This window comes from Brassica oleracea, chromosome C9 (genome assembly GCF_000695525.1).
Source record: "Brassica oleracea var. oleracea cultivar TO1000 chromosome C9, BOL, whole genome shotgun sequence".
Classification (NCBI taxonomy): Eukaryota; Viridiplantae; Streptophyta; class Magnoliopsida; order Brassicales; family Brassicaceae; genus Brassica; species Brassica oleracea.
The window spans coordinates 9,519,026-9,530,192 of NC_027756.1; the positions used below are offsets into that span (position 1 = coordinate 9,519,026).

An 11,167-nucleotide genomic window follows, 5' to 3' on the forward strand; every position below is an offset into this window, starting at 1 on the left:
AACATGTACCTGGAACAGAACAGAAAGCTGATATCCTAACTAAGGCCTTGGCAAGAATCAAGTTTAAGGAGATGAAGGATCTGATTCAAGTTCAAAATCTTAGTGAGAATGATGTGAAGCTTAGAATAGGAGAATGTTGGGTAAGCTTCAAAAGTTACTTGTGTAATAAGTTATTCATTAAGGAAAGAAGGATAGCTTATACTAATAGGATTAGGATAAAGATAAGGTTCCTAGATCATTATGTAATAGGTTAAAGATAAGAATACCTATTGCCTATATATAGAGATCATAATGTAAGAAGATCTAATAAGAAAGTTAAGAAAGCAAAGAAAGATAATAAAACAAAGAGACAGTTTTATAAGTTTGTGTGTTCTTGATTAATTTATCGTGATCATCTGCTTCCGCGAAGGTCAACTCGCTACCCCCACAAAAATCAGCGACACCATGTCGATGTTCATCCTCAAGTTACATTAGTTTGTTTAATGGGATCTGAATGAGAACACCGTGTGCATGACAGCATGAGTATTATATTAGTTTAGCCGGCTAATAAATATATTTTGGTGGTGTATTAAATTAGTTTAGCCGGCTAACAATTATATGTTTATGTATTTATCTTCTGTGTTTTTATTTTAAGTAATGTTAGCTTACTAAATTTTTTTTGTCATATGAAGAAAGTGAAATATATCTTCTGAATATTGTTTCTCTTGCAAATGACTGATGATTTTTTTTTTTTTGTCACAGACAAATTACAGGTGGTTATAATGTGACTTTTTAGATTATCCGTAAATTAGCATAATTATATTTCAATTTATCAGCATCCTACACATGTTAGCTGATATTAAGATTTGAAATTACCGGCTATTGAATCGGTTATCAATATCAGTTTGTGGTTGGTTATCACTGTAAACCACAAACTGAAAATTCTTCGAATAGTTAATATGGTGTTATTGTTGGTTCACTCAAATCAAAGAATGCATCTAACATGTACATAATAGTTATCTGGATAAAATCATACATGTATGATAATTGAAAAATGTATGTGTCCGTATAAAATTTGTAGCCGGCAGCCAGGAATGACTATAAGCCGATTCGTTGTGGAACTAATGCTTGCATCGGTTTCTTTATCTTGTGGTCGACATTGAAAAATTCCTGTTCTAGGATTGGGCGGTGTCCGTCCACTAATGTAAAGATTGGGCGTGGGAGAGTGAGGTTCTATACAATGAACATGCAGCTGGATAAATACATTGTACTCTTAATATTATAGGATTATCTATGAGGATTCTATATACAATCACTTCACGCGATACAAAAAGGAGGTTTCTATTCTGATTCAGTAAAAGCCAGCAACCTCCGGCTAATTCCATAGTCAATAAAGTTTTCAATTTTACACAAACGGCTAATAATAAAGATATCGAAGTTGTTTGGGAACTCTACCTTTAAACATGTTTCAAGAAGACAAAACACAAGTCATTAGGTCCACCAAACCACATCCAAATATATATTTTTAAAAAAAATCAATTGTGAAGTTTTGCACCATTACCGTTGAAGAAACTGTTAATTATGTATGTGTTCTTTTTCATAACTGGCTGAATGTAACAAAAATATATAAAATCTATTAACCGGTTATGTCAGAAAATTTCATCATTAAAGAAAGCTAGTTATGTCACACAATTTCATCATTATACATTTATACTGAACACACAAAAGTGGATTTGGATTAACCTTCATCATGATGGAGTGTGGCTTTGGATTGAGTCCAGCAAAACTGATGAAGGAAACCTTGTTGGTCTGTATGTAAGTTGGTATGGTTATACTCTCATTTAGCTTGACCATTAAAAGTTACTAGGTGTTGAAGATAATATCACATTGATTATCCATTAGGGCTTTGTCTTCATATAGACACTAAATATCTTTCCATTTTATATAGTTATTGTAGAAATATCTGGTCATTAACCGACCTTCTCTACTCCTATAAATAGGAGTTGCACCAAAGCTGAATAAAATTAATAATCTCACGTACTCTCTTATAACTCCCTCTCTCTCCTTTACGTTATCTCACGAACAAGAAAAATATATATATTTAATGATAGATAAATATCAGATAAACACTCACCTATTACTATACAACAGTAGGATTATATTTTGATTTATCTGGACACTTTACATGTTAGATGATATTTATTAGTCTTAAATTTACTAGCTATTTAATCAGTTGATTGTATATACAAATAATTTTTAAAATATAGTTATGTATAGTTACTTTAGTGAATAATCAACTTATATACGTGATATCACTCAAATTAACCTAAAGAGTGAATTACTCTCTCAAATAAGAGGTTCAAATGTAGTACTTAAGGATCGAATCCACAGAGACTCTAGGATTACTCAATAGATCATGGTATAAAACTAAATCTATATTGAATGGTTTATGGGTTTTAAAGCAGTAAATTGGTTGGTGAGCAAGTTTATTGCTCGATTGATTGTTTTGAGTTTGTTAACAGTTGGTTGAAGTAGCTAGATTCATATATATTCTCAGGTATGATAAATAATACTTAATTTACGAAATTAGGAGTTTATTAATATTAATTGCTCTTGAATTCAAACTAAGGTATACTCTTTTTGATTGTCAAATCTGGATCTCGGACCTCAACTCTCGTTATTTTGGTCGCGAGAAAGTGTCGATCGATAATTCTTTGTGAATATCGATCGATACACCTTTAAAAATATCGATCGACAGGGCTATCGTTGTGTCGATCGATACTTCTTCCAGAAAGCTTTACGAACGGGTTTGATTTGTATTTTCTAACTCACTAGACCAACTCTCGACTGTATCTAGTCAGTTAGATCATTCTAGTTATTTTCAAGTATTGAGCCAAGCAATGGTTTGATCCCAATTAATCCTAGGATCTAAGTTTAAAGGATGATCAATCCTAAACTTAGCTTAATGCATAACTAGTTGATTGAACTATATTTCTAAACATCCTAACAATTGTTGTGTCAGTATTACATTTATCAACCTATTTGAGAAACCTAAATCTAACAGTAAAGATTACTCAGACATATTCACGGAACACATGGTTATGATAGTCTGAATAATACTTAAATAAATTAAATAGCAAAAGTAACAGAAATAATGAAAGCAAGGGAGTTCGGATGATCTATCTCTCCAATCCTAAGCTCTCTTTTTTCAATGGTGGCTTCTTGCCTCCTCCAAACTAGATCTCAAAGGTCTCTAGGCAAGTCTGGCTCTAAAACAATACAAAACCCTAATAAATAGCCTAATAGGCGGCCATGGACTAATGATGTAATTATTGAGACTTTTGTGAAACTTGAAATCTTTTTATTTGTCATTAACTCTCGGATGGCTTCATAACCGATCAATACGAGGGATTTGACATTGATCGATATTTGGTGGTGACTATCGGTCGATATTGAGCTGCGACCGTCGACCATCTCTTGCTTCCAGCGAAGCTCAAAAGATCTCTAAATAGCTTCAAATACATTATTTCCTTGCAAATAGTACTTGGATCTGTAAATACTCTAAATATACTCTATATAATAATAAATGTATCTTAACACTTATAAACCATGGCTAATAGTAGGTAAAATCGATGGTGTATGGTGTATGTATTGTTGGATGTCAAAAATGACGTGGTCTGTTAAACATAAAATTAATTTTCTAACCAATCACAATACATATGATTAAATTTGTGTATGGCTAAACATAAATACGTTGACACAAAGACACAAAGACACAAGATACATAATCTTTATAAATGAAAGTTACAGAAACGTCCAAGAAACGCATGTATTATTTTGCAGCAGTTCATGGATCCTTAAATGTATCTACCGACAAAACCATTCCTAAGTCCCACACAAAAGACTCGATTTTTTATAATGAAAAGAGAAACGAGCAAAAACTTTCCCGTAAGGAGTTTCAATATCAAGAAATGAAAAGTGAATTAATATGAAGTTCAAAAATCAACTCAAACCTACAAGCTAAGAATCACAGCATCAAAAATATTATTATACAGTAATCTACAAAAGTTTAACGCTCATGGCTTATGCAAGAAGCCCAGTGAATCCCTACCTGACCAGAGAAGAAGATTTGCAGTTCTGGAACTTGTTCGTCGTAGATGTATATATATGTATATATATATTGTTTTAAATTAAACTATATACCATTTAAAACACACATAAATAGTTTAATTTTGAAATTTACTTTCAACAATTTTTTTGATAAAAATTTTGAACTAGTATTGACAACTTATTTCTTAAAGAAATTATAAATTATTAAAACTATTAGTCACACAAAGAAAATTTTGTTATCAGTAATTTAACTTTTTGTTATAAAATATACAAATGATCAAAAAAATCATATGAATAGAAAGCATCATTTAATATATATTAATAATAAAAATATATTATATATATGTTGATATCATCTAAATTTAATTATATGACATATCAAATAGAAGAAAAATATTGTTTGGATTAATAAAATTCATATATATGTTCACATCAATTTAGTTATATATGTAATAGTTACCGACTTTTAATTATTCAATCTATATTTATTGTTTCATAATATGTAAAAAATATATTATACATAAAATAATTTATGTATAAATGTTCATCCCGCAAAACATGGATCTTAACCTAGTATGAATAATATATATAGAACACTGAATAATATGTAATAATTCTATTCTTATATTTATGTAAGCATATCATTAGGTCATAGTTATAATAGATTATAACACAAGCTAAATAAATAGATCATAGAATTAAAATTATAACAAGTATTCACGACGAAGGTATACCGTATACCAACGAGTTCTAGTCAAGATATAGACAAACGAATTATAGAACGAATAGAATATATAAGAAACTATTAATCTACGTATTCTATCATATGTAGATCTGGGCGTTCGGGTATCCATTCGGATTCGATTCGGATCTATTCGGGTTTCGTTTTTTCGAGTTTAAAGATTTCAATCCCATTCGGGTATTTCTAAATTTTGGTTCGGGTTTGGTTTGGATCTTTGCGGGTTCGGTTCGGATTCGGATAATCCATTTAAATTATTTTTAAAATTTTAATATTCATTATATACTTAAAATTTCTCAAAATCTATAAATCAAAATAATATATTACATATAAATTTAGTATAATATATTTCAAAATACCTAAGATTAACATATAAATTGGTTTGATTTGAATATTTGGATAGAAAATCAATAGATATTTCAAGTATTTTGGTGTTTTAAATTTATTTTAGCTATTTTAGACATTTATTTTTGACTATTTATGTATATTTTCAAGTATTTTAGACAACTTAAAAGTATCTTATATATTAAATCTAAAATTAAGTAATATATTTAGGTATATAAATCTATTTCGGTTACATTCGGGTACCCGAGATACTTCGGTTCGGGTCGGGTTCGGTTCTTTAGATACCAAATTTTGAAACCGTTGGGATAGTTAATCAACTTCACTTCGGGTTTGGTACTAATTTTTTGGATCGGGTTCGGTCCGGTTCTTCGGATCCGTGTTTTCTGCCCAGCCCTATGTAGATCATAGTAAAACACATTGAATCTGTTTTCTAAACTAGTTAGATAGCCAAAATGATTATCATAAGTCAACGTAGGAAATAAAATGAAATATGGTTTCAATATTCTTCAAGAAAATATACACATATTCTATTAAGAATTTTTTTTATAAAACTATTTTAACATTTAGAAATGGCAAGACATGTTAAATATGGCCAATAAATCATATTGGGACAATTGAAAGTTGAATGTATCTCATTTTACCAATTCCTTTTTTTTACCAAATAAAATTTGTTGTTTTACTTTTGATTAAATATTGCTCTAATTTATGTTAATATGTCTATTTAGAACTTAAGCAAACACTAATGGGTTTATTTTCATTTATTTTATTATAGATAGTATATGAAAATCTAATATAATTATTTATTTTTTGTAAATTCAAATCACTTGTAGACTACAAATTCAAATTTGAAATAACAAAATAGTAGTAATACCAAAACCAAGGAGTGAAAGGCATCAGCGACAGTGAAGCAAAAATTTCCACAAGATAGTGTTTTTAATTTCAATTATGCGAAGCAATTTCGGAAAAGTAACAAGATTAGGCAATGGGATTAATAAACTATCTCTGCTTTTTCTTTACAGAATGTTTTTATTTCTTTTTATTTTAAAAAGTTCAAAAAGTGAACTTATGACACTTTTTTCCTTTCAAACAAGTTATTGCTCTTATTCTCTGCATCAGAAAAAATCAAATACGCTCTTCCTTTTTCTCTCTCTCTCTCTCTCCATCTGCGTAAGATGGGAAACTGTTTCTCTGTCTCCATTCCATGTGATCAATGCATGAGCAACATCTTTAATACGGTAGACGTCAACGAGGGTTATATTCGTAATCTCCCCGAGAATCTTGCGTCTCTGCAGACAACAATAGAAGAGCTCAAGGCAAGACGAGATGACTTCTTAAGAAGGATCACAAGGGAGGAGAATAGAGGTCTGCAGAGGCTAGCCGAAATTCAGGTATGGCTTGATAGAGTTGAGGCTATCGAAAACAGAGTCAACGATGTTCTCAGTGCTAGGAATGCTGAGCTTCAAAGCTTGTGTGTTTGTGGGTATTGCTCTAAGACATTAAGACAAAGCTATCGTTATGGAAAAAGTGTTGTCTTGATTTTGAGGGAGGTTGAGACTCTCAAACGTAGTGGCCATTTCGAAGTGATTGCCGAGCAACCTCAAGTACCTATGGTGGAGGAAAAACCTACTCAACCAATGATTATTGGTCGAGAAAGAACATTTGAAAAGGCATGGAATCATCTTATGAAAGATGAAGTTGGTATTATGGGTCTCCATGGTATGGGTGGAGTAGGAAAAACAACTCTTCTCAAACAGCTCAACAACAGGTTTAGTGATGAAAGGCATGGCTTTGAGTTTGTGATTTGGGTTGTTGTGTCTAAAGAGTTAGAGATAGACAAGATTATAGATGAAATCGCTGAGAAAGTTCGTCTTGGTGGAGAGGAGTGGAAACAAAAAGAGAAGAGACAGAAGGCTGATGTTTTATACAATTTCTTAAGGAAAAGGAGATTTGTCTTGTTTCTGGATGATCTATGGGAGAAGGTGGATTTAGCTGAGATTGGAATCCCGATTCCAACTACTCAAAATCGATGCAAAGTAGCATTCACCACTCGTTCCCAGGAAGTTTGTGCGCGCATGGGGGTTGAAAACCCAATGGAAATCAAATGCTTGGAGGAAAATGACGCATTTGGTTTCTTCCAAAAGAAGGTTGGACAAACAACACTAGGAAGCGATCCGGAGATCCCAAAACTTGCACGAGTAGTTGCTAGAAAATGTCGTGGCTTGCCATTGGCGCTTGATGTCGTAGGCGAGACAATGTCATGCAAAAGGACGAAGCAGGAATGGCTTCATGCGATAGATGTTTTGACTTCATATGCCACAGAGTTTTCTGGCATGGAAGATAAGATCCTTCCGCTTTTAAAGTATAGCTACGATAATCTCAAGGCTAACCATGTCAAATCGTGTTTTCTATACTGCGCTTTATTTCCAGAAGATTATAAGATACCTAAAGAAAAATTGATAGGCTACTGGATATCCGAAGGGATAATCGATGGAAGTAAAGGTATAGAAAGGGCGGAGAACATGGGTTATGAGATCATCGGTAGTCTTGTTCGTGCATCATTGTTGATGGAGGATGTTGATTGGCACGCAATGGATATTGTATATATGCATGATGTCGTTCATGAAATGGCCTTGTGGATCGCATCTTACCAACAAAAAGATGCTTTCGTTGTGCATCCATTGTTCTATGGAATGCCAAAGGTTAAGAACTGGAGCGCTGTGAGAAGGATGTCATTGATGGGTAATAAGGCTCAGAGTTTCTTTGGCAGTCCTGAATGTCCACAACTCACAACTTTGCTCCTGCAACAAGGGAAGTTAGCAAAGTTCCCGAGTGGGTTCTTCAAGTTGATGCCAAGCCTACTTGTATTGGATCTTTCAGATAATCCAAAGCTCTCTGAAGCACCGGATGGAATATCGAAGGTAGGTTCATTGAAATATCTCAACTTGTCCTATACTCCTATAAGTGATTTGCCTAAGGATCTACAAGAGTTTGAAAAGCTTATTCACTTGGATATATCGGAAACACGACAACTTTTGAGTATCTCTGGGATATCAAGTCTATATAATTTGAAAGTGTTGAACTTATATCGTTCCGGGTTTTCATGGGATCTCGATACAGTGGAGGAGTTGGAGGCCTTGGAACATTTAGAGGTTCTAACGGCATCAGTCAGTGTTCGTCCGCGCGTGGAGCAATTTCTGAGCTCTCAAAAACTGACTAGTTGTACAAGATCGCTAGACATCTGGAATACCAATCAAGAACCATACGAAATAGCACTTCCGGTAACTATGGAGAAGCTTCGTGTTTTCTGCATTGAAAGCTGCACTATATCTGAGATAAAAATGGGAAGGATATGCACGAAAAGCAAGACGGTTTCTCCTCTGCACAACCCGACTACTCCATGCTTCTCCAGTCTATCCAAAGTGTATATATTGGCTTGTAACTGCTTGAGGGAATTGACGTTGCTGATGTTCGCTCCATCTCTTAAAAGTCTTGTTGTTAGATATGCAAACAAACTTGAAGATGTAATAAACAATGAGAAAGCTTGTGAAGGTGAAAAGTCAGGGATAGTTCCTTTTCCAAACCTGAATCGTCTTGTGTTGGATAGTCTGCCGAAGCTGAAGAATATCCACTGGAGTCCTCTGCCCTTTCCATGCCTAATGAGAATCGATGTATTCCGATGTCCAAATCTGAGAAAGCTTCCACTCGATTCAAGAAGTGGCATGCACGGTGAAAATGCATTCACATTAAGATACACTGAGAAGGAATGGATCGATGGTGTGGAATGGGAGGACGAAGCTACCAAAACCCGCTTCTTACTTTCAACACTACAGGTCTAATATTACTCCTCTTTTTCTTTATTTGATTTTTTTTTGTTTTGTTTAGCTTTGACTTTTGAACTACTTCCATCCTTAATGCATCTCTTTTTGTTTGTATATGTTAGATTGATTACAGCCACAAGTTCTCTCTCAGGTATCGAGTTCGAAGTTGAAATGCTATTTGGGTTTCTTCTAAAAGGAAACTCTCTCTCTCTCTGAAGTTTCTCTCTATGTGTGTTGCTTTCCATGAGTTATTTTTCTGATTTGCATCAACATTTATAATATGGTTTGTGGTTGACTGGAATGTCTATATTACGCTAACTGTATTTTCTACCTTAAAGAACTTCTCAAATGTGTTCACCGAAGAGAAGTCTTGGTAAGCTTAACATTTCTTTTCATCTGCATATTCTGCTATACATATTGCCCCCAGTCCAATGAACCACGGTCCCACTAAATACATAAAAAATTGACTTACGTTTCTTTGGCAAGACCATTGTAACAAACCTTATTTGACTAAGATAAAGTCTCATATTTTGTTAAAGACTACTATACAAAGAGAAATCTTGATAGGCTTGAGAAACCAAATGATGATCTTCCCATTCATCTCTATACGTCTCCGGATGCTTCATCACCCGCATGAAACTCGTCAAACACATCTCTTTCCTCCATTTCTCTGTTCCTGAGCACCCACATTGCGAAGCCAACCCATCAAAGTACTCAAACTGGTGCAAGAAACACACAAAAAAAATAGTACATTATTGTATAGGCTTTGGTCTCTCACAGGCAGGAGAAACAGAAGTTACGGAGTTTTTTTACTTGTGAAATGCCTAAACAGTGAGTATATCGCTTAGGAATCCCTTGTGCTTCAAGTGTGGCATATTCGGTTTTGATTTCCACCATCATATCTTCTTTCGAAGGAAGAGTGATCCGACCCGATAAAACACCCGCAATCCACTTGCTTTGTAGCTCAAACAAATGGAACGGTAAAACCTGGAGAAAAAAAAATCCAATTTGTTATAACAAACATATAAAAAAGAAAAGGGAAGTGAGCTTTGTACCTTCCATGTTATACCGACGAAGGAGAGTGACGGTGCGAATGCTGGAGAGAAAATGTGCTTGTACAATGGTCCCACACAGTTATCATTTACTGTAACACTTCCATTGGTTTCAAGAAACGGGAAATGATACTTATAGCCAGTGCAATGCATAATAACATGGGCCAAGATCGTTTTCCCGTTCTGAAAAACCACTGAACCATCCTCATGGACACGTTCTATCTACATGGCATTCGAGAACACATAAAACATTTACTCCTGATCAACTACGGTATGTTAAACACTCTCTTAAAACTCACCATGGAATGCATCCACAGGTTAGTATGACCATTCTGTTTGATGAAAGCATCAGCTGCATTTGACCAAGAAGCCACATGAACCTCTTTGGCAACTCCAACAATGTCCCTACTTATATCAACAGCACTTGCAGAGCTTCCAATAAGCACAACAACCTATGTAATCAATGCAACGTACACAAGCTTAGCATTCCAAAAGAATCTGACATTATTGTCTGACATAAGTACCTGTTCCTTAAACGGTTCGGGAATACGATAATTATGGCTATGCATCTCTTTCCCTGGCCAAGAACGTATCCCTGAAACAGTTTCCAGACAAAACACACTTTAGTTTCAATACCATCTTTGATTTTTTGGATGAAACAAGGATCAATCAAGAAGTCTTAGCTACCAGGAATGTCAGCGAGGCGAAGCAATGTAATGTCCATTACAAACAACAACAGCGTCGTAAAGCTCCTGACGACGAACTTTCTCCTCTTTCTCCGTAAACTCAATCCTCCATTTCGTTATCCCTCCTTCGCCGTCGCTTTCCTCCGCCGGAGAAACCCGCTCAACCGTCGTCTCGAACCGTATCATCTCCTCGATCGCAAACTCCTCAGCGAAATCTTGCAGATACGCGACAACTTCACCGTGACTTGGAAACCTCCTCGGATCTCTTGATTTTCCGGGTCGGATCACGAACGGGAAGTCTATGAATCCCATGCACTCTCGAGGAAGGTTGGTTCGGAGGGAGCGGTAGACGCTTGAGTAGACTATGGGTCGGGTCGGGTCAACGCTCAACGGATCTTGTTCGACATGATCGGTGTAGATCCAAGTTCCCCCCCCCCC

At 34.8% G+C, this 11,167-nt stretch overlaps 1 protein-coding gene and 1 pseudogene across 1 annotated transcript; one reads left to right on the forward strand and one right to left on the reverse strand.

The window, feature by feature from the left end:
- The first annotated feature begins 6,300 nt into the window (after positions 1-6,300).
- On the forward strand, positions 6,301-9,386 carry LOC106313539 (putative disease resistance protein At1g63350). Its single transcript, XM_013751373.1, has 2 exons — positions 6,301-9,003; positions 9,114-9,386. Exons 1-2 carry the CDS (start codon positions 6,346-6,348, stop codon positions 9,159-9,161), a joined length of 2,706 nt encoding a protein of 901 aa, XP_013606827.1. The 5' UTR covers positions 6,301-6,345; the 3' UTR covers positions 9,162-9,386.
- LOC106313540 overlaps positions 9,299-11,167 on the reverse strand; it is a 2,112-nt pseudogene continuing 243 nt past the window's right edge.